General features: G+C 38.8%; 1 protein-coding gene across 2 annotated transcripts; it reads right to left on the bottom strand.

Annotated features, from left to right (window-relative positions):
• Nucleotides 1-1920: 1920 nt before the first annotated feature.
• On the bottom strand, nucleotides 1921-24906 carry REST (RE1 silencing transcription factor). 2 transcript variants are annotated; one of them, XM_047090914.1, is made up of 4 exons: nucleotides 24631-24906; nucleotides 21352-22255; nucleotides 15478-15561; nucleotides 1921-7795 (listed from the first exon to the last, which is right to left on the bottom strand). In XM_047090914.1, the coding sequence occupies exons 2-4, from the start codon at nucleotides 22244-22246 to the stop codon at nucleotides 5637-5639; spliced, it is 3138 nt and encodes a 1045-aa protein (XP_046946870.1). In that variant the 5' UTR covers nucleotides 22247-22255; nucleotides 24631-24906; the 3' UTR covers nucleotides 1921-5636. The 2 variants fall into 2 exon arrangements, with proteins under 2 accessions (XP_046946870.1, XP_046946871.1); XM_047090915.1 differs by lacking the exon at nucleotides 24631-24906 and adding an exon at nucleotides 23813-23881.
• Between the last annotated feature and the right edge of the window lie 33 nt (nucleotides 24907-24939).

The following is a 24939-nucleotide window of genomic DNA, read 5'->3' as shown; positions in this document are numbered from 1 at the left end:
GTGAGTGAATCCACATGAAAGGTACACAAAATTTCAAGGTAACATTTTTTGCAACTTCTCTGTAAGTTTGAACCTTTCTTAAAATCAAGTTTCTTAATGAAAACTCTTTCTCAAGATTTGCTATTTCCTGCTACTTGGATTGACTCTCTTTGCATCCAGAAAAATACCTTTGCCTATAAATGAAGAGATTTCTGCATTATCAGAATTTTAAAATTACAGTAAAACTACCATCGTATATCAATTAGCTGAAATCAAGGAAAAACACTCACCACACACAATTCTCAGCCTGGGCAACCATTTACCCTACTAAGGACCAGGACCTATTTTAGCCGCTTAAATAAAGCAATGAATATAAAAGCATTTGGAAAAAAAATAAAAGCATTCTGACTCTTAAGATATTACAATATAGTTTAATACAAAAGCCCACGTACTACTTTAACATTAAAAGCTCAGTTTTGCAAGACAAGCAGGTGAACTGTACAACTTAATCATGCCCAAATAGAGGAAGGACTTTATATATTTAAGGATACTTACTTGGCTCTTCATGTAGCTAAAAGAGGCCCTAATAAAAGCACCAGCGTAAACGCTTCATAAGCATTTAACACTCAAAGCCACTCTTTGGATAGTAATTCCATATTTCCTTTTATAGATGAAGAAATATGGTCAGTAAAGTTAAAATGGTTTGCCCATTTATAGTGCTTAGGAAGAGAGGCCCATTGTGAACCCAGCTCTATCTCAAAGGCTGACAGAGTACTTGATACAGTGAGCATCAAAATCCTTTGAAAAGGCAATTTCTTAACACTGAAACTTTCCCTTATTACCAAACACTAGCACATTGTTCTTAGCACCTTCACCAATCTGCCTTTATGGAGCTGAGGAGAGTGCTGTGAAGTACCCTGGCTGGAAGCTCATACTTCTACACTGTAACTACCTACAAATGAGTCAAGCCCTGAGAACTTGGGGAGAAAAAAGATGGCCAACTGGTTAAGTGTAAATGTAGCACATATGTAGACATCCTAACAAGGGTAAGCCTCTGGAAAAGAGGTAGAAAGGGACTGGAGAAAAGACACTTGTAACCACTCTTTCACTCATTGAATATAACAAACCAAGTCAGACATCAATAGCATTTATATTCAAGATAAATTCCCCACATATCCTTGGTCGGGCAAACTTTCATGCTCCTTGTTCTTGATTCTACCATGCCAATAAAATAAATCTTGCAAATTCATTTTGCTTTTTTGCTGATAGGAGTCTTGCAAAAGAAGTCAGAAGGTGAATCTCTCATCAGTATGAAATGTCCCATTCTTTAGGACTCAATACATTCCGGGTCACTTGCCGTATCAGGACAGAATGCAATCCAGTTGTTTTGATGTTCTGCACAGTTTTCTCCATCACCCTCTCCCCCTTTTTTTCCACCTCAACAAAAACACATTAAAAGCACATGTTTTTCCATTAACAAAAAAAGCAGACTCTTATTAAGAACATGGCTTATCACTTTCCCTTGAGTTTCATTTTCTTCTCAGAGCTCCGCTAAACACAGTAAAATTCTTAAAATGGTACCCTGGCTGTCAACACTCAGTGTAATTCAACTTATTTTCCCTTCAATGCATCTTTTTAATTATGAGTCAAAATGTACTAACACCAGGCCTGCTACTACTGAGAAAGGATATTGTAAAACCTACTATGAATTGTCTTTAGGTTGTTTCTTCCTGATGACCATCTCTGAGAAAGCACCATTTAGGAAAGACATGCTTTGGACTACTACCCACTGGATTGTTACCCCAGACAGACTGCCATGACCTTTCTACCTACCACGGGCTATCAGACGTGATAGTTTTGGAATTAATATACTTGCAATTACAGCAAAACAAATTTGGTTCTTCAATACTTGATGTACCAATAATAAACAAAGGCATAAAATGCTTTTTAAAACTTTATTTCAACATAACTATGCTTACAGAAATACACTCATATTGGTTAATAGAATGCAATTTAAGTTTAACTTATCCTACACAATTTGGACCAAAAACTTGGTACATGGTTTAAGCATTTAAAAAAAAAAAAAAAAAGATTTGCAATCTGGTTTATTTTTCATCTATCATAAATGTATATAAAAGATCCTCCCATCAAATGCTGCTAAAGCAGGCAGCAAGAACCTTGAGAAATTAACCTTTGGTTTGTCTCGGAAAAATAACACGTATTGCACTGTAAAAGTTTATAAAATTGGTGCAACAAAACATTGTTGTAATGTTTCAATGCCAGTTTAAAACGATCAATTAACTAGTGGATGTTGAAAAGGGTGGGGAGAGCCTATGCACACACGTGAAAATGTAAAAGCTATCTGATTTAGTTAATATTGCATGTAGATTGTAAGTCTACACAAACCAAGATTCAGATATTTCTTCAATCTGAATTAACACTATCAGCTCAGTTCATCTGCTGAGGTCAACAAGGAAACTGCACACTAGCTGTTTTTCTGATTTATGCAAAAAAGAAAATTAAGTTTCTTCCCCAGCTTTTCAGTCCAGAACTGATATTATACTACAGGCACGGTATTCCTTCCATTGTCAACATTCATGGGGTGACATGTGATGAGGTCTACTTGGGTTTAAATTTACCTGCATTAGCACTTATATGTAAAATAGTCCCCAAAGTTAAAGACCACATGACCTTAGAAGTGACTCTAAAAAATAAAATGGCCCTTCTTGGAAGACTAGAGCAAAACATCCAACCATAGTTATAAGAAACCTTATCAGAAATGTAGCCCCTTATGAATTACACCTCAATTTAAAAAAGTAGCCCCAAAGAAGCAGCTCTGAAAAGAGGAAAAAATATAACTTAAGATATCTTGAAGACCAATGTGAATATAGGTTCAAAAGATAGATAAAAGAGATACATTTTCATAAGACTACCTAGGATTAGGCTTATAATGTATTCTAGCATTTCAAGTTTATCTCTAGTTACTAAACATCAATTTACAAATAACATGTTCATTTTTATTCCTTTAACAAAAGGGAAAATTCTAGTTTCAATTCTATCCAGTGGAGGGGAAACTGAGAAAACAAAGATTCAAACAGTTCCATGCAAATATCACATTTTTCAAATGGAAGAACTCCCAACTAGACCAGAAGTTCATATTACTAATATATTTTTCATTGAAACAATTTTTAACAAGTACAAATACATGGCATTAAAGTTCAGAACCTAATATAGGCCTGACAATCAAGTCCTTGTTTTCTGGAAGAAAGGCCTCAAGTCCCACTCAATTTCCAGTAACAATGTTTTCACAGATCAATTTAATAATAAGGGGTTTTAATTTCCTTCATATTTTTGTTTTTACCATTCTAGTCTTAAAAACTAGGTAAGAAAATTAGTCCAATTCCCTAGAAGTCTAATTGTTTTCTTTTGTAGCATGAAAGAATCCACAAAACTTTCCCCAAACTGATTCCCAATCTCCAATCTGTACTTAACATGAGTCTTTTCATATATAATGTAAAAGGTAACTTACATAAAATGTACCCATGAACATTAAAACTAGTTGTTAGAAAGATTTAACTAGCTTTATAATTTAAGTTTTAAAACATAAATATTTGCAGCTTGATCTTCTGTTGACAATGATTGTCGGAGCCATGAATTCACCTAGAATTCAACATCATTTACAAATTCCCATTCATGCACACAAAACACACACCATTAACACACAACTTACTCCTCATGTCTTGAGAGAATCTTCTCTTCTTTAAATCTTTGGCCTCCCAGTCAATTCCGAGTTCAAATGTCTTTTAACTCAAACTTCACTCAGATTTTTAACAAGTTTTCCACCCACACTTCATCAATGCTTTTCCTAATCTTTCATGTTGCATTGCCAAACTCTGAAACCTGCCTCAAAGAGATCATCAGATAAAAGAAAATAAATGACATAGAAAGTGGTTATTTCAGAACAGAACATGGGAGGATCAGCACTGTTCAAGATTCCCTATTGGGATCACACTTTTACTGTAATGAATAATTGCTATCAGCAAGAAAAATCCAATGTTGGATTCTTTCATATTCTTTGGCAACTGGCCAAAGAACCTACCAAAAAAGTTTGGGAGTACACTCTTTCTTCATACAAAGTGCCCCCATGGGAACACCAGGATAGCTGCAATTCATTTGAGGCCTCACCTGTAGAAAGAGGCTGTCAGAGACAGCCAGGACACCCACTAGTTTGTGGAGATCCCTGAGAAAGTGTGATTTTTAAAATCTGGACTGTACTTAGTTTCACCTGCCTTTTGCACTGTATTCATAGGAAGTAAGTAGCAGCTGGTCTCCCAGCACTCATACTACTTCTCTCCACCTAGGTTTCCTGTGTAATTGCTATGGCTTTGGACTCTCACAACTGATATTCTGTATAACTTGAAAGAATAATTATGTCTCCTAATTCCAGGTTTGCAGTTTCCAAATATCACTTTCAGTTCTTTATTCAGCCAACTAGCCATATGGACACCAACCATCTATGTAAAAAGGTTTTCCTCAAAGATATGACTTAACACTGAACATTTAGGAAGTAGCTATACTAAAACAAGCCAAAAATTTTCACTTATGGTTGGTTTCTGAGATAAAAATCTGTTCAATATAGAGCCTAGTGGTTTGTTTCTTGTACAGATCAAAATGAGAGCTGTGAATTCACTACATCCATTTAAAATAAATAACTTATGTGAAATACAGATTCTGGCATAGATAGAAGATGTGAAATTCAAAATCAATGGATTGAACCTGCATGTTTCATTTGCTCACAAATTTGCACACATATTCTGCAAAAAAGACAATTGCAGCAAAGGAAAAGGAAAACTGCCCTTTTGCAAACAAGACTAAAAGCATCCCTCCAAAGAGGACAAAATAAACATGCATATATATGTATAAAGTGTTACTGTTCAACACAAATGCTATTTCTAGAAAAAAATTGAACTGCATAGGTTAAAAAAAAACAACAATGTGCAACATCTTAAGCCATTAAAGCACCAAAAAAAAAAAAAACAAAAACAAAAAACCCAAAAAACCACACACACCAAAATCATTGTTTTTATGACAATTAACACACACAAATAAGAAATATTGATCAAAATTCAGGAAGTAAATACCTGGACTGATACAATGTCCACTGTTGGGAGAATTTTTCTTCAATTTAAATGTCTCTTCTCATCTCTAAAAAAATTTTAAAGTGCTAACTTTATATAAAGCAGGCAAATTTTTCAAGTAATTTGCTATTTACGTATGCCAATTTTTATAGCGCTAAACCAGGAACTAAGAAAACACTAAAGTGAAACAAGCAGACAGACATGGCGAGAAAAGTGACAAATTACAGCCAGACAAAGCAACGGAATGCTACAATACCACCTTGGCCTTCTCATTTCAATTAAATGTATAAACTAACAGATTTAGAAGTCTGCTGGTTTAGTACACTAACTTCCTTGGATATGCTAAAATTTACCCATCAATAGGTGTACAGAGTCCTAAGGAAAAGAGTGCCACTTAAAAATCAACATTGGACACTAATTAAAGCAATTTAAAAAATAAAACGTTGTCTATAACTATAAATGAATATTAAATGTAATAGATCTTATAAACTAAGAACTGAAGCCTTATCCTACGTTTAATTACTCCTGCCCTTTAGCTGCTTTTTCAAGGAAGTATACATTAACCAAATGGCGATTGAGGTGCTTGCTATAATCTTTTTCCTTTCGAAAAGAACGATCACAGAAGATACAAACAAAATCTCCCTCAGCCACTTTGCCTGCCAAGGCCTCCTTAGCATTTTTCCTGCTGGTTTCTTGTGGAACTGGCCGGGCCCCATTCAATCCAGAATCATCACTACCCTCTGACATGTTGTCACTTAGATCACTTCCATCATGACTATGGATGCCTTCGTCTTCATCCATTTCCTGAGACTCATTTACTGCCGTGGTGACAGGAGGTGATGTCGCAGTAGTTTTGGACACTGCTTCATGGTTTTCTATTGCTAGGGGAAGCAGCAGTGGTGACATTTGTTCTTCAACTGCTGAGTCTTTGCCAGGGGGATTCTCTGTTTTGTTCTCATCAGTGTCCATTTCCATTTCACAAAGCATTGCGCCAGCCTGACACTTACCATCTAAAGTTTCACCCTCTGGCATATTCAAGTTTTGTTCAGAGGATGAAATATTAGCAGATTCATTGATAATAGCAGCAACACCAGCTAGACTTTTATCTGCCTCTTTTACTTCTTTTTGAAGAGGGGCTTCTTTATTTCCTTCGTCTTCGGTGAATAATTTTTGGTCTTTTGACTCCTCTTCTGTTAAGTTTTCCTTTGGCAGTGGTGTTGATGGTGGTAAGAGATCTCTCGCACCCACACTTTCCTTTAGAAGCTGGCTATCTTTAACAGGCACTAAGCCAACTTCAATAAGGACTTGCTCCTTCTGTGCCATTTCACTCTGCGTGTGGGACTTTTCCTTTTTATTATCTTTTCGAGGAGACTTTTTGGGAATTGGTTCCATGTGAAGAGGAGGCTCTGTGGGAGGAAGCTCCGTCTGAACTACCTCCATCTGAGCAGGCCCCACAGAAGGAGGGGACTCTGTCGGAGCAGGCTCTGTGGCAGGAGGCGGCTCCCTCTGACCCATATCCGTCTGAGCAGGCTCTGGGACAGGAGATGGCTCCGTCTGCCCAGGCCCCCTTGGAGAAGGCTCCGTCTGAGCAGGCCCCCTGGGAGAAGGCTCTGTCTGTGCAGGCCCCCTGGGAGAAGGCTCCGTCTGAGCAGGCCCCCGGTGAGCAGGCCCCCTGGGAGAAGGCTCCGTCTGAGCAGGCCCCCTGGGAGAAGGCTCCGTCTGAGCAGGCCCCCTGGGAGAAGGCTCCGTCTGAGCAGGCCCCCTGGGAGAAGGCTCTGTCTGTGCAGGCCCCCTGGGAGAAGGCTCTGTCTGTGCAGGTCCCCTGGGAGAAGGCTCCGTCTGAGCAGGCCCTTTCTGAGCAACCTCCTTCTGAGCAGGCTTGCTGCTTTTTTTACTTGACTTATTTTTCAGAGTTTTCTTCTTTGTACTTTTTTTCATGCAGGTATTTTGCTTTTTATTCTCCTCTACTTTGTTGTCACCTTTTGGCACTTCCTGATTATTTTTGGATTTGTTTTCTGCCTTCTTTTTCTTTTTTGTCACAGGTTCCTCCTCGTTAACAGGATCTTGTAAGGGATGGGCTTCAGCTTCCATCTTCCTTTTGCCTTTCTTGGTTTTACAGGTTGCTTCTGAATTATTTCCTGTGTGCACATCCATTTCTTTAGTTTCCATTGCTGATTTGCGAGTTCTGGTAGTCACTTGGATTGAAGCATTACTACAAGACTTTTTCTCTTTTGAAACATTATCTTTTTTCTCCACTTTTACAGACTTTTCATTCTTCTTTCCAGCCACATCCCCCTTTATTTTTGTCTGTTCTATTTCTGTTTTCTCATTGGTAATGTTGTTATCAGGCAAGTCAGCCTCTCGCTTTTTGGTTTTCTTTAGTTTCACTTTTGAGACATCCATTGTTTTATTAGGACAAGTAGGATGCTTAGATTTGAAATGATACTGCAGATTACACTTCTTAGAAGCTGCATAGTCGCATACAGGACAATTGAACTGCCGTGGATTCACATGTAGCTCTACATGTTTTTTGAAGTTACTTCTATCTGCTGTTTTGTAGTCACAATGTGGACAGTTAAGAGGTTTAGGCCCATTATGAACCTGTCTTGCATGGCGGGTTACTTCATGTTGATTAGAGGCCACATAACTGCACTGATCACATTTAAATGGCTTCTCACCTGAAGGTAAACAAGAGATGTTAGAGAGGACGGAGATTAAGAAATGAATTCAAGTTTTTATTAAAATATAGGGAATTGGATATATGTTTAAAAAACACACACAAAAACTATTCATTGAAAAGACTGTATCATGCACTTTACATTTACCATATTTATTTGTAGATCTTTTCTCTACCCCTTGACATTAATTCTCACACCAAATGCAGGAACAATGATCTCATTTAAGCATCATCTTCTAAAAAGTTCATGAAGCTAGAGCTCTCAAACACTATACGAGAACAGCAATTCATCAAGAAGTACACAACAATTATTGGCAAAGTTAGTTGGGTTCTGGATGTGAATTTTGGGACAAGGGCACTCAAAGAGAAAAGATAATTTTAAATGTTTTATGTTCAGTTAAAACAAATGTATAATGGAGCAGAATATAAAATTCCCATCCATTTTGAAGATAAATCTTGAGACTTCAAAAGAAAGATCTTACACTCCAGGCTATATTCCCAGATCTTCCATGTAGAAGTTGTAAAACAAAAGTTTTGGCCTCAGGGAGCAAAAGGCCTTTTCTTTAAATTTAACTCTTTTGTCCATCCCTGCAAAAGTAAAGTTTCACTCAGCAAATTCTTCCAGCCAGAAGTGTTATTTTAAAGCAAAAATATAGTAAAGCCAGAAACCTTTTCTTAATTTTTCCCTACCTTCTTCTAACAAACGAGCAAAGAAACTACATAAATGAGAAAGGGCATACAAATAGATATGGTATGTAAAATAATTGAAGAAAGTCATGATCACAGATCACAGGTACATACAAAACCAAAACCACCCCCACCCCCAAATTAAAGGTGTAAGATTAACACATTCTACCTGAATACATACCCATCTAGATCACACTCTAGTAAATATTACCAAATGGTATCCATACCCCACTGGTCCAATGGAATGCATAGTAGAAAAATGGAAATTGACATTTATGAAAATTCATCTCTCAAACATTATCAAATTCATAGCAAATCTAATTTTTTCATAAAGCAAATTTCTCAGACATTAAGTAAAACCATGGTAAGCTTTACATGATTAAAAAAATGTCTGATGATAAAAATAATCACAAAAACAAAAACTTATCCAGGTATATCAGATTGGCTATATAGCTAATTGGACAACTCATTTTCCACATTAGTCCACTAAGAGATTCATAAACAGAGGTTTCTACAACATGCTGCATTACTTGGCCCTTTCTTGTCCTCTCCATAAATGACCTCAGTGGAGATAAACATTTGCTTAACATATATAGACACAGAATGGGGAAAGACAGGTGACATAATGGTTAAGGATTTCTTCTAGAGGGGCACCTGGGTCATTCAGTTGGTTAAGAGTCCACTTTTGACTTCTCAGGTCATGATCTCACAGTTCATGGGATGATGCCCCACACTGGGCACCGCATTGACAGTGTGGAGCCTGCTTGGGATTCTCTTTCTCCCTCTCTCTCTGCCCCTTCCCCACTCATACTCTCTCAAAATAAATATATAAACTATTAAAAAAAAAGAACTTTTTCTAGAATGAGACTATCTGGGAGATCAAATAAATATGGGCTCTTTTCCAACTCACTGAGATATTAAGCAATGTACTGAAAACTGTAAGGTTCAATGTCCTTATCTGTAAAATACTTTAAGTGCTGTGAGCTATAAATAATTTAATCTATATAAAGAACTTAGTCTGGAGCAAAGAGTCAAGCAGTCCAAATACATTACCTATAAATCATCACTTTCAGAACTGGTAATTTAGTATGGGTAAACAAAAGGCAAGATTCATGTGTTTATCCTGCCTTTCCATTTTTTTAAGTTTATTTATTTATGTTGAGAGAGAAAGAGAGGGAGAGAGAGTGAGAAAAAGAAAAAGAGAGAGAGAGAAGAGAGAGAGAGAGAGAGAGAGAGAGAGAGAGAGAGAGAGAGAGAATCCCAAGTAGGCCCTGCGCTGTGAGTGCAGAGCCCAACTTGAGGTTCAATCTCACGACCAGGAGATTGACCTGAGCCAAAATCAAGAGTCAGACGCTAAACTGAGTCACCCAGACACCTCTATCTTCTTTTCCATTTAAACCCTACCTCTAATAGCTGATGAATGAAGTTTATCTTTTTATGAAAACATTTGTGCTAACAGAAATATCACCACTGTATAACTCCTAACTAATAAGGGTATTTACATAGCAAGCATCAAAGTGCTAGCCTCTACATATGAAATGGTCAGAGAAAGGGAGTTCATAAAAATCTGTTTAAATTTTGATGGCAAAGTTTACTTGCTCCATTCCTTCCCCTCAGTTTTATTTTCTTGACATTAAATCTTGCTTGTATTAGAAGATTTAGTCATCAAAACTGTATAGTTTATTAGTACCTAGGTAAATATAATTTTTTGCCTTGTATCAATGATTTTAACTTAATTCCTTTCCAATTCTAATAATATTTATTTTTTCATCTTTATACACGTATCAGACGCCTATTTTATTCTTCCCAAATTAACTTAAAGGTATACAGCAAATTCAAAAGGGGAAAGGTTTTTTAATATGCTTTACATGTTTTTATCAAGAATCTGGAAAGAATAGCAAGGGACCTTTATAACCTTTATTTATTTTTGACAGAGACAGAGTAAGAGCGGGGAAGGAACAGAGAGAGAGGGAGACACAGAATCTGAAGCAGGCTCCAGGCTCTGAGCTGTCAGCACAGAGCCCAATGTGGGGCTTGAACCCACAAACCACTAGTTCATGACCTGAGCTGAAGTCAGATGCTTAACCGAGTCACCCAGGCGCCCCACAAGGGACTTTTAGAGAGTACTGAGACACACAATTGATTACTACCCAGCAATAAAAACAAAGGTCTGATAAAGCAGCATGGGATGAATGTCAAAAACATTTTATAGAAAAATATTACAGTAATCTTTTTGATAGAAGTCAGAGTATCAGTTGGGGGTAGATAGACTATGAGGGAGTACTGACTGGAAAGGGTAAGGGGAAAACTTTTCTGAGGGTGTAGAAATGTTTCAGTTCTTCCTCCAGGTGGCAGTCAAACAGGAGAAACCATGTGAAGTCACTGACCTGTACATTTCAGATACATGTATGCATTTTCACATGTGAAAACTGAACCTCAATATAATACTGTTTAAAAATTTATTCTATACACCTGAAATTAACGTAACATTATATATCACCTATATTTCAATAAAAAACGTTTACTGACAACAAAACCCCAAACTGCATAGTAAGTTGAATTTGACATGACATGTTAAAATGAGAAAAAAGACAAATATCATATGATTTCACTCATATGTGGAATTTAAGAAATACAACAGAAGAACACAGGGGAAGGGAAGGAAAAATAAGATAAAAAGCAGAGAGGGAGGCAAACCCTAAGACTCTTAAATACAGAGAACAAACTGAGGATTGCTGGTGGGGAGGTGGGTGGGGGATGGGCTAGATAGGTGATGGGCATCAAGGAGGGCACTTGGGATAAGCACTGGGTGTTGTATGCAAGTGATGAATCACTGAGTTCTACTTCTGAAACCAATACTACACTGTATGTTAACTAACTTGAATTTAAATAAATATTTTTTTTTAATGAGGGGAAAAATAAAATAGCAAACAGGGAAAAAGCTTATTCTAGAATTCATGAAGACTGTCAAACCACAATATCTTTCAAATAAGTCCAGCTATTAAAATAGTGCCTCCATAATAATTATCAAATACTTGGTGAAAGGAAAATAAATTTATTGCTGAATAAAATATTTTTCCACCTTAAAAAGAGTAATACATGGAAGTGGAACTTGGTAAGTTGTTAATCTCCTTTAACAAACATCTATTACACTCATTATGGAAAAATATTCAAGATGAACTCCTATGCTAGCAAGACGGGGTACTAGCCAAATATCGTAACAGCATATACAAAACAAACTAGATGTATTTCATCCAGAATGAAGTATCTCATCCAGGATGAAATGGTACCATTTCTGAGAATAAGAAAGGGAGAACGTATAATGTCAGTGTAATTAAGACTAGCCAAGTGAAGGATACTTTAATACCATTAGGGAGAAACACCAATAAAATGGAGAATAACACCAGATAAGGTTAGATTAATTTAGTATAACAATTTTTCACCTAATCAACATTTTGATCCTTTCTTACTTTGCCCTAAAAAGACAAACCCTATAGATGAAGCTAAAATGTACCAACTCCATAGAGCCTAATCTCTTCCAAAAATTAGAGACTGAGCACAGTTTTCTTCCCTAAAATACACTCACATGAACAAGGAACAAACATGCCCATAGGGACCTTAAAGTTCAGACTCCAGGCCACAGATGAGGCACCCAAGATATTCACTCCATGCAATCCATTAAAAAGAAAAAACTACCAACCCAATTTGATCTAACATAGCCTTACTTTAGTTACAAGTGCTACTGGCAACTTCTATTAAAAGCATTAAAATATAGGATCTGCTGGAAATAACTGTACACTCATACACAAAACAAACTATTTCCTATTTGAGTCTCAAACCATTGGCATCCAATAAAAGACAATATCTGCTCTCTCTATACACTGTGGTTTCAATTTCATTATGCTATAGCTTCTTGAGCCATTTTCTGAGCCATAATTTCTAACACTGATAACTGAAAACGGGAGGGTAGGCAGTTTAAGGCGAAATCTTAGCTCTTCTTCTGATTTAAAGGAATGACAACCTTAGATAAAGCATTTATCTTACACCTGTGTCCTAATCCATAAACTGGGATTAAGTATTTTAGGAGTACTAAGATTAATTTTTCAGTGCCTGGCATGCATATAATAAATAATAGCTACTACTGGGATGCCTGGCTACCTCAGCCAGCAGAGCATGCGGCTCTCGAACTCGGGGTTGTGAGTTTGAGCCCCACATTGAATGTAGAGATTACTTAGAAAAATAAAATCTTAAAAAATAATAATAGTAGTGGGACACCTGGGTGGCTTTATCAGGTAAGCACATGACTTGATTTCAGCTCAGGTCGTGATCTCACAAGTTCATGGGATCTAGCCCTCATGGGGCTATGTGCCAACAACAAGGCATTCTCTCTCCCTCTCTCTCTTAAACATTAAAAAAAATAGTAGCTACGACTCATTAAGAGACTTTTAAAATACTTGCTGTACTATAACAGCGACTAAGGAGTATCATCTTTTTTAACATAGTGAAGAGATTCAAAAGACAACAGCTAACAAACACAAAAATTATTCACACAAAAGTTACTGACTAGTGTAAAACACCAGACACTGAGACAGTGACACAAGTATTATTGACTCAATGAAAAAGATACAAGTTTGTCATCATTCTAATCCAGTGACCCAGCAACACTAATAATGGGTCAACCAGATAGGACTTCAAATGAGACACATTAAGTAGAATTCAAGCATTCAGATTTAATTTCCAGTGTACAATTAATACAAGGCACAGGGTCAAAGGAAAAACTATATGACACCATGAGAAAGCAAATAAGACAAATCCAGAAAGGGGGACATTCTACAGGAAAAATGGCCATATTCTCTCAAAGCGTTAGTTTAGTTTCCCCATTGGTAAAACAGGGACAGTAATAGAACTTATACATGATAGTACAGTTATAAAGACTAAAATGAGGGGTGCTAGGTAGCTCAGTGTCTGACTCGACTTTCCCTCTCACCGTTTATGAGATCAAGCCTTGCATCGATCTTGGGATTCTCTCTCCCTCTCTCTGCCCCTCCCCTACTTGCTCTCGCTCTCAAAATAAATGTTTTTTTAAAAAAAACTAAGGGGCGCCTGGGTGGCGCAGTCGGTTAAGCGTCCGACTTCAGCCAGGTCACGATCTCGTGGTCTGTGAGTTCGAGCCCCGCGTCAGGCTCTGGGCTGATGGCTCAGAGCCTGGAGCCTGCTTCTGAGTCTGTGTCTCCCTCTCTCTCTCTGCCCCTCACCCGTTCATGCTCTGTCTCTCTCTGTCCCAAAAATAAATAAACGTTGAAAAAAAAAAATTAAAAAAATAAAAATAAAAAAACTAAAATGAGTTAACTCATACAAAATTCTTAAATGTTTTATTTAAAGGCTAGATCACATCTATCAAAAGAACATGATGCCTACCCTCAACAAAGCCTGAGAGAGCATCCAAACTACCCTTAGAAAATGAAACCAGGGCGTACCCCAAAGCAATAAAATCAGGTTTCTGGTTAAGTGACTCAACTAATAGCTTAGGAGATTTAAAAGGAACATTCAAAGTATATTAACATGACAAACCTGTAGGATGAAGAAAAGCTAGCACGCATATTATGTGACCCCTTTGCAGCTGCTCAAGTCAGAATCTGTAATCAAGTGTTACTCACTGACTTAAAATAGTGATATCCAAGAGAAATAAAATGCAAGCAATATATGTAATTTTAAATTTTATAGTAGTCACATTACAAAAGTAAAAAACAGATAAAATTAACCCAATATAACCAATGTCATGTCAACATGTAATCAGTATTTTAAATTTTTTTTTTAAGTTTTATTTATTTAAGTAATCTCTAAACCCAACATGGGGCTCAAACTCAAGACTCCAAGATCAAGAGTCACATGCTCTTCTAACTTAGCCAGCCAGGCACCCTAAAGTAGATATTTTACATGCTTTTATTCAGTTTGAATTCATCTAGGTATTGTATACATTTCAATTCAAACTAGCTACATTTCACAAGCTCAACAACCACATAAGGCTGGTGGCTATCCAGACAGCACAAATTTAAGGCAATTAATCATTAAAGGGAGATGGGCCTATGTATACTTTTGTTAACAGGAAGATTTTAGCATAGTTTCCCCACAGGGGTATATATTCTAAATTTGGAAGTAGGGTATTCTGATCAGATGTGGTAGTTCACCAAGGATCAATTGTAGCCAAAATGAATTAACCATTCAAGACCACCTAAGCTAACATTTACTTTTTAATTTTGCCATCTACCTATCTTGATAATGGAGACCAATTCTGGTTGGTGAACATGATTATTTCAGTCACCAGAGTGGACAAATCTACTGCATTTATAGTCCTGCATTTTATCTATTACAGATTAATAAACTGAGAACCTGGATTATCTATTTTAGTCCTGCATTTTATCTATTATAAATTAATTAATTGAGATCCTGGATTATCCATTATTCTTTAAAGTTTGGCTTTTGTAAATCAGCCCACAGAAGCCCTATCAGCTCTCAAAAGAGGACAAACCCACAGTTCAGGACTGAAGTTAAGAAGGAATCCTTGTAACCTGAAAACCACACACTATGAAATTTGGTGTTATATTGTGTTGGGGTGGGAGAGAGGGTTAGAAGGTAGGGGTTGTATCATAGCCTTAGTCTATGCTAGTAGTTCAAGTTTTATTAGTCATATTAAGTTGAAGATCTGGTGAATATTAAGGACCCTCTGCCCAGAAAAGGTGCATGCGTGCATTTACATTCAGTTTCAAGAGTTCCACCTATGGATTCCTTATTAAGAATCTACATTTAAATACAGCTCCACATGAATATAACACCAATTTTTCACTCTAATTTCGAATTATTAAAAAGAAATCATAAACTGCTTTTATTTTAAAAATAAATCAATCATAAATAATGACCCAGTTCCAGGTCTAGAACTTCCTTATCATGACAAATTGTTTACTAAAAATCATAGAAGAGTTCCCATTTCTCACCAACCTGAATGAGTACGCATATGTCTAGTTAGATGAGTCTTCTGAGAACTTGAGTAAGGACAAAGTTCACATTTATATGGGCGTTCTCCTGCAAGAATATAATAATTAGGGTTAAATACGGTAAATAAGGCAAATACAATTCTAACAATATAGACAATATACATACAGTACTGAGCTTTTTTTTTTTTTTTTAAGTTTATTTATTGAGGGGGGTGGGGATGAATCCTAAGCAGGCTCTGCACTGGGCTCCATAACCCCAATGCATGCTTCGATCATGACACTTAATACCTTGTATTTATAAGTCTCTTTATTTTCTTTCTTAAACCAGCTCCGTGAAAAAAGATAATGAAAGTAACCTTTGTTGAGCACTTACTATGTACCAGGCATATTCTAAACACTTTTTCTCTCTGCAACAACCTTATGATGTAGGTACTCCCCGTTACACACATGAAGAAACTGAAGGGCACCTGGGTGGCTCAGTCAGTAAGTGTTCGACTTCAGACATCTCACAGTTCCTGAGTTTGAGCCCCACATCAGTCTCTCTGCTGTCAGCACAGAGCCCACTTCAGATCCTTTGATCCCTTCTCTGCCCCTCCCCTGTTCACACTCTCTCTCAAAATAAATAAACTAAAAAAAAAAAAAAAAAAAAAACCTTTAAAAAAATATTGAGCGTATTCCTGTAAAGATACATAAATGACAAGTAAGTATATGAAAAGATGCACACTATCTTTACCAATGACAGAAATGCAAATCAAAACCACAATGAGATGGAAGATTTCATACCCACAAGGATGGCTGTAATCAAAATGACAGATGTTATCAAGTATTGGTTAGGATATGGAAAAATTGGAATACTCATACACTGCTGGTGAGATTGTAAAATAGTGCAGCCACTTTGGAAAACAGTTTGGCAGCTCCTCAAAACCATATGGCCTAGCAACTCCACTACCAGGTATACACAGATGACCCTTGAACAACATGGGCTTGAATTGTGCAGGTCCACTTATACGTGCTTTTTTTTCCCCAATAAATACAGTACAGTAGTGTAAATTTATTTTCTCCTCATAGATTTTCTTAACATGTTTTCTCTAGCTTACTTTATTATAATACAGTATGTAACACATACACAAAATATGTGTTAATTGACTGTTTATGTTATTGGCAAGGAGTCTGGTCAACAGTAGGCTACTAGTGGTTAAGTTTTGGGGGAGTCAAAAGGTATATGCAGATTTTTGACTACGTCGGGGTTGGTGCCCCTAATCCCTGCATTGTTCAAGGGTTAACTGTACATACCCAAGAGAAATAAAAACTTATGTCCACAAAAACTTGTAAATGAATGCTCATAGAATTATTCACAAAAGCAAAAAAACAGAAACAATCCAAATTTTTTTTTTTTAATTTTTTTGATGTTTATTTTTGAGACAGAGAGACACTGCATGGGCGGGGGAGGGGCAGAGAGAGAGGGAGACACAGAATCCGAAACAGGCTCCAGGCTCTGAGCGTCAGCACAGAGCCCGATGTGATACCACAAGCCGTGATATCATGACCTGAGCCTAAGTTGTACACTTAACCAACTGAGCCACCCAGGTGCCCCAACAATCCAAATATTCTGATGAATGGATAAACTAAATGTTGTATATCCCTCCAAGAGAATATTATTTGACAATAAAAGGAAAACAAGTACTGTGTATACAACATGGATGGACCTTGAAAACATTATGCTAAGTGAAAGAAGGTAGTCACAAAGGACCATATACTAACTGTATGATTCTACTTATGTAAACCATCCAGAATGGGCAAATCCATAGTTAGCTGTATGGTAATGTAAAATGTATCTCCATCAAGCTATTACCAAAAAAAATTAATGGAAGAAAAATTAAATACCATTATAGATTAACATAAAGGATCAATTAATAATTTATTTTAAATTCCTTATAACAGAATAGATTGCTTCTATCTGCTCAATTCTACAAAATACACATAACTACTCTAGAAAACTTAGTGATTTTTCAGTCACAAATAAAGGTTAAAATGTCATCTTTTAAAGTAAAATTTGTGAACTGGTTAAATATCAAACACACAAAATTAAAAATCATCTGACTGAGGACCCAAATAAAAATAATCCTCAGCCCACCACCATGATAATTAACCATAAAAAGAGAATCAAACTTTGATTCTTAGTTGTATCTAACCTTGGGCACATCACTTCACAGTTACCTCTCAGTAAACATGGACTATTATAACTTATCTTGTATTCCTCAATAGACTGTTCTGAAGATTAGCATAAGTACCTAATACTGGGCACTCAATAAAGAACAGAAGAAACCTATTAAGTGAATCTGAAAACTAGACTACTTAAGTGAGAAGTGATTCTATCGTTTTTTAACTCTTCAGCACTAAATGAATTTATTTTTCCATAAATACATACAATCTTCAGAACCATGCATTTAACACCAGATACTCAGACTTTATATAATCAAAATATTATCCTCCAATGTATACACTACCAAAAGGTTTTAAAATGCTTTTAAAAAAATCATCAATAAGGTGACATTAAGGAGAAAAGAATCTTTTCAAAAAGCATTGAGACCACACAAGTTTAACGCTAAAATGTGAAATGAGAGATACATACAACCAATGTTAGCCTTCTGTGGAAATAATCAACCTTAAATTAATGTGGAAAAAAAGGTGTGGGTGGTACACTTCAGTATACAAAATATACCCTTAAAAAGGAGCAGCTGGGCCACTCGGTTGGTTAAGCCTCCGATTCTTGATTTCAGCTCAGGTCATGACCTCTGCCAGCACAGAGCCTGCTTGGGATTGTCTCTCTCTGCCACTGACACACACACATGCACGCGCTCTCTCTCAAAATAAATAAACATTAAAAAAAAATTAGTCACCTAGACTGCAATTAGATTAAAATAAAACACTACACAAAAAAATTAAGAAATGGCAAAGAGTTGTTTAAAAAAAGCACTTTACATGGGGCACCTGGGTGGTTCAGTAGAGTTAAGCGTCCAACTTGGGCTCAGGTCATGATCTCATGGTTTGTGAGTTCAAGCCCGGCATAGGGCTCTGTGCTGACAGCTCAGAGCCTGGAGCCTGCTTCAGATTTTGTATCTCCTCCAGTCTCTTCCCCTCCCTTGCTCATGCTCTGTCTCTGTCTCTCAACAATAAATAAATGTTAAAAAAAAAAATTTTTTTTTAAAACACTTTACAAAAAACTTGGAAATACACACAAAATACTGAATACTGAAACACTTTTCCAGTTTTCTCCATTTTCTTTTTGGTTCTAAAAATATTCTTAAATTGACAAATTTAAATTTAAATTTATTGTTGAAAACATTTTTAGCTTTTTAGGAAATATATGAATTAGCAAAATACAACTGACCAAAAAAAATCCCAGTGTATCAAGACAAAAGCACTGGGGTGCTGATATGGCGATCAGGAGTACACATATTTGTAAAAGTTCATCATCAGTTATACCTCAATTAAAACAGTTCATCAAAGTGTACAGATTAAAGTCATGCCATGGTTACTACCTGAAAGCTCTACAGATCACAGCCAATCTAAATTAAGCCCTAAGGTTCTCAAAATATTATTAAATGAATATCAAGTACTTATGGCTGAAGTATATATGCTAGCTGGAATTTAAGAATTGTAGATGAGGCTAGTCTGTTTAATTCAAACTATTAAGTACTTAATGGGGTAGAAGTTCCAAGTAACTTTCATTTCCTATGCCACGTAATTTTATAATGTTTGAACTTTTTCAATTCTGAAATTAAAATGGTTTCAAAGTATAGAGATAGTCAAAGGTTACAACAAATTCCAGAAGATCTACAAATTCTCTTATTTGACTAGATTTTAAAGCTTTAAATTCAGTAGCTATCTCCTGGGGCTTAGAAATCTTGCTGCAGACATCCTTCTTGTAATAGAATTTCACCTGCAAGTTTTATTAAATCTACCACTTCAGTAAAGCACTATCGATTCCTTCTCCCTACTGTGTGCCCTGTTCTACCTGTGGGATTCAGTCCTGCAGAGTGATAACTCTTGCAAAAGGGACCTGATGCAAACAGCATCCCACCAACCCCTTTTCATTTGTGATCCAGAGTACCATACTAGATTATCCTATCCATTTTGTTCAGACCACTAATCAGTCCTCAAAGGTACCAATTCTTAGCAAAAAATGTAACGTGAGAAAATTAAGTCCCAATAATTTACAAACATTTTCTTAAAAAATGAGACTTCAGACAGCCAGGGTGCCTCAGTCAGTTCAGCAACCCACTCTTGATTTCGGATTAGGTTATGATCCCAGGGTCATGGGACATAGCTCACGTTGGGCTCAGCATGGAATCTGCCTAAAATTCTTCTCTTTCTTTCTGTCTCTCTCCCCCCTCCCCCCCCACTCACACATCCTCTCTCTCTAAAATATTTTTTTAAAAAAGAGAGAGAGACACACCCCTTAGGGCGCCTAGCTGGCTCACTTGGTGAGGCATGCAATTCTTGATTTCAGGATCATGAGTTCCAGATCCACACTGGGCCTACAACTTACTTTAAAAAAAAAAAAAAGAGAGAGAGAGAGACAGAAAGACCCTTTACACAGATTTATAAATCAATTCAAAAGTGAATGATTACGGGGTGTTGGGGAGAAATGGGGAGCAACCACTAATAGGGTTTCTTTTTGGGGTGAAGATGTCCTAAAAACTGGTGATGGTTACACAGCTTTTGTGAATATACTAAAACCAATGAATTGTAACTTTAAACAGATAATTCCATTGTAGTGAACTATATCTCAATAAAGCTGATATTAAAAAAAAATTGCCAACTGTGATAAAATATTGGTAACTGTTGAATACAGATAATAATGGGTATAAGTTCATATTCTCTTTGGGATATTTGAAAATTTTCGTATTTTTAAGATTGTTCCATTTTTTTTTTGATAGAGTACACTTACAAACTAGAAAGGTCCTCTTACCTGTATGAGTTCAAACATGCTGAACAGTATTATTTTTTGTCTGAAAAATAGCTGCATTTTCCACATGTGTGTTTGCTTTCTTCTAATGAATTCAAGTGTGGTAATCCCACCAATCTTTCAAAAACTAACTTCTCACATTCCTATGTTTTGGGGACAAGTTAAGTTGTTCTATATAGGAATTGAATACCACAAAAAAAATTTTTTTAAAAAGTTGAAGGCTAGGGCACCTGGGTGACTCAGTCGGTTAAGCGTCCTACTTCAACCTAGGTCATGATTTCGCAGTTTGTGGGTTTGAGCCCCGTGTTGGGCTCCACGTTGGGCTCTATGCAACAGCTCAGAACCTGGAGCCTGCTTTGGATTCTGTGTCTCCCTCTCTCTCTGGCTCTCCCTAGCTCATGCTGTCTCTGTCTCTCTCAAAAATAAATATTAAAAAAATAAACAAATAAAAAGCTTGTTTCTTTTAAACGGATCTATGCAAGGGTTAATCATTGAGTTTTCCTTTTTGTCTAAGTCCTCAATTCCTTCGGGAAACTATACTGCATCTTAGATGTATTCACTATCAACTAAATACATCTTCTAAAAAAATAGTAGTCTAATTTAGCTAAATGATCAATCCCAAGTTGTTAGAATACGAATTTTAGCAATAACACTGATAATAGTTATCTTGCCCATTCTTTCAAATAAATGTTTCTTCACTTGTCTTCCAGTCCCATATAGTTACCCCCATGGAGAGAGTAACTGAAGCACAAAAAGGTTAAATGACTTATCCAAGGTCAAAAAGACAGCAAATAACTGAACCAGGACTTGAAAACAGAATCCCCCTTCTGCAGTACTACTTTTAACTATTTACTGAATTGACTATCAGAAGTGAATTGAACTTATGGACTACAAAGGTACTCTTACCTGTATGAGTTCGAACATGTTGAACGTAATTATTTTTTCTGTCTGAAAAATAGTTGCATTTTCCACATGTGTATACTTTCCTTGGAAAATGGTTTCTCAAGTGTTTCCTCCAGTGATATTCGCTTACTGTGGTGTATGTGCAAATGATGCACTTGTAAACTCGCTCATTATCCCCAGCTCTGGTGTGGTGTTTCAGGTGAGCAGTATAGTGATCATATCGATTGGTATTGTAGCCACAGCGGTCACAGCGAATGGGGCCCTTGGAGAAATCTCCCTCTTCTGTGGTAGAAGACCCAGATTCTCTGGCTTTTGCTTGCTTCTCTGCACTTTCTTCCACAAAAAATTTCTTGGCACTATGAACTCTGATGTGATGCACAAACTGTTCTTCAGATTCTGCTTCATACTGGCATGGTTTACAGCGAAAGGGTTTGCTCTTCAAGTTCTTGCATTTGTCCTCTGCTCCTGATGTTTCAGGAGGAAGATCTTTATTTGAGCTATAAATTTCTGGGGCAGCTGATACCTCAAACACAGGCTGTGGTTCTACAACACTCAGTTCCAAACTTTCCAGTTCCATGTTTTCCAGTCCACTGGGTTCACCTTTTATTTCAGCAGACTCCTCAAGTCCTTCTCCATCACTATCTGAAAAATTGTTATCTCCAACAGGCATCAATTCTGCCATCTGTCTTTCTTCACCAACCAGGTAATCACAGCAGCTGCCATTTACTTCCCCAGTTAAGGCCACATTTGCCAACATGATAAGCTGAGGCGCAGCCAGTTCAGCTTTGGAGAGGTCATGCAAGTCATACATGTCGTTAGGCAAAGCCATGCCAATGTTGCCACTGCTGGTGAACAGCCCTCCTCCTCCAGAAGACTGCCCCATTACCTGGGTGGCCATGACTGTATTCTGAATTCAAAATAAAACAAAAACCACAAAGTACCAGTTTAAACACAACATCCAAAATATCGCCATACTTCTTCGTGTCTTAAAAAAATTTTCTCAAATATAATCTTTAAATTCAATGAGGTTCATTAATTGCTAAAATTAAGGCTTTAAAATATTTTTGTAATTCCAAATTTTCTTTATTGCAATCATCAAAAAGATTTCTCTTATCCCAGCAAAAAATTCTATCAATTGTTTGACATAACTCATCCATCAACTTGGCCTACCCAGTGGCATGCCTTCCCTCAAATGCTTTTCATTTTTCTGGTGAAAAAAAATAACTTCATCTTTAACATTAACTAAAATTATATTTAAATTCAACACATGAATAGTTAATTGCTGTCCTCCCAATTTCCCCTTCAACGGTTTACTTGTCTAAATCAGAAAAGGGAGAAATCAAAAAGCCATACTATGCATTTATTAAGTACAAACATGTCTGGAAAGTAGAAGCCTATAGTAATTGGTCAACTGAATTGACTTTCAGATGAACTTAACTAACTCCAGAAGAATAAACTACTGTAAAAAAGTAACACTTAGTTTATTTTTAATGACTAGATCTGTTTAAAAGGGAAAAACAACAAAAAACAAAAACAAAAACAACTGTAGACCTTTTCTCCTATGAAAAAAGGAAGCTCCCTGTATTCAAAACTTCACAAATGAAAATAAAGAAACTTTCGGCCCCGCTAATAATCGTACAACTCAACCGGACAATCAGCGACTTTCTCGCATTGTGCTTGACTTGGCCTACTTGCTTAGTGGAAGCCATTACAAGATCACCTTCTTGAAAACATGTTGGGCTTTTAAAATCGCCTTAACCACATTACTTTCCAATCTAAAACGTGGTATTCTCAAATTGGGTGCTGCCTTGCAAATTAAAAAAAAGTAAAGTGACAAGCACTCAAAAAATAAAACCAAACCCCAATACAAAAAGTAATCCGTTTCATCCAGGTGCATAAACACAAACCAACGTACCAAAAGTTGGAATCAAATGCCATCACAGAAAGCAAACTGAGGGCAAAAGCTGCCCCAGGGCTTAACAGCCTAGGCTACTTGGCAATTTACCCAAAATCGAGTTTTCTAATACCCCCCTGAACCCTAACTACCATCCCTAAAGGAATTTTAACGTTCGTCAGGAAGGCCGTCTAAGCACAGCCCGAAAACCCAACGTGTTGCACGAATTCCTATGTGTGGCTGCCACCAGCGCCTGCCTCGGCGGCGGCATTCCTGACTGAAATAGGCATTCGGCCATTTTCTCAAAATACCAAACACAAAGCAGCTCTTTGCAAACTCGGGCGCTCTCGCTTCCTCTCGGCTGGGCCCGCTCACTGCACACATTTACACACCAACTCGCGGGAGTTGCCCCAACACTCGTCCTGAAGCTTTTCCTGAGCTCCCCAACACTAAGAAAGGCAAGGTGGTCAAACTCGAGGCGCCGCTGGGCCAGACCAAATCTTCCCCATTCGGGATTGTCCCCTCCCCGGCCTGCGGGCCCCGAGTCTTCGGTAGAGGGAAGAAAGTTACCGCGTTGCCGGCGTCCCGGCTCCTCTCACGGCCCCTGGACTCGCCCTCCGCCGAGGGCCCGGGAGGCTCCGCGGGCGCCCTCCGGAGGCGTCGGGCCCCAAGCGCCGGAGGGGGGCCCCACGCGCGCTGGCCGCCTCCCCCGCGCCCCGGAAGTTTGCGAACTCACTCCGCCACAGCGCCCCGCGGGACGCGCGCCCCAACCCCGCCAGCTCGCGCGCCTAGGTGGCCGGGTGCGGAGGGCCGCGGCGGCGGGGCGGCCCGAGAGCAGAAATCGCTGTCCAGCCCCATTGGCGGAACCGCCCGGGCCGCGGGGCTGACTCAACCCGCCCGGCCGCACTCAACGGCGCCTTCCGGCGAAAGGGAGAGGCCAGAGAGGGAGGGGGACGGGAGGGCCGCGGGCCGACGAGGGGCTGCGGCGGGACCTGGGAGCAGGAGGACGGGGAGGAAGTTTCAGGACCAGGGCCTCAAGCAGCTCCGCTCCTTGGCCTCAGGACTCGACTCGAGGGGCGCCCGGGCCCGCGCGGAGGCGGCGGCCTGGCCTCGATTGGGGAGGGGGTTCTGGCTCCGCGCCGCTCCCCATGGACGCCCCCGGCCCAGCCCCGAGGCCGCGCCGGTGTAACCCGATCCCGCTCGGCCGCCCGCCCCCGCCCGGCGCGGCGGCCGCCGCCGGAGCCACAGTATCTGCAAATCAGCCCTGGACAGCGCCTCGCTCCGCGTCCTTCCGCGCCCTCCCCCTGCCGCTGCCGCCGCCACCGCCGCCGTCGCCCGGCCGGCCCTCCCCCACTGCGACTGAGCCCCCAGCCCTCCGCCGCGCTTACCGGCCTTCCTAGGGGAGGAGGGGCCGGCGACCTGGAGTCGCCGCTCCTTCTCCGACTACTTTTCTTTGTTGCTGGAGTTTCGGGGGGAGGGGAGTGGGAGGATGGAAAAGTTGGGCGCTGGGGACGTCGAGGCCCGCAAAGGCCCAAGAGAGGGACTACAGAGAGTGCTCAAGCCGCCGGCTCTCGCCACGCCGTCCCGGGCGCCGCCGCCGCCGCCGGGGTCTGTGGCCCGGGGCCTCGGCGGCGCTGGCTCTTCTGCTGCACCGCGAGCTCGCGGGAGCCGCACATTCCAGCACAGGAGGCTGCGCC

Source organism: Lynx rufus, unplaced genomic scaffold (assembly GCF_022079265.1).
Source record: "Lynx rufus isolate CCGP_SWC_20201006 ecotype Redwood Valley unplaced genomic scaffold, mLynRuf1.p SCAF_3, whole genome shotgun sequence".
Classification (NCBI taxonomy): domain Eukaryota; kingdom Metazoa; phylum Chordata; class Mammalia; order Carnivora; family Felidae; genus Lynx; species Lynx rufus.
This window is presented reverse-complemented; position numbering and strand designations above follow the sequence as displayed.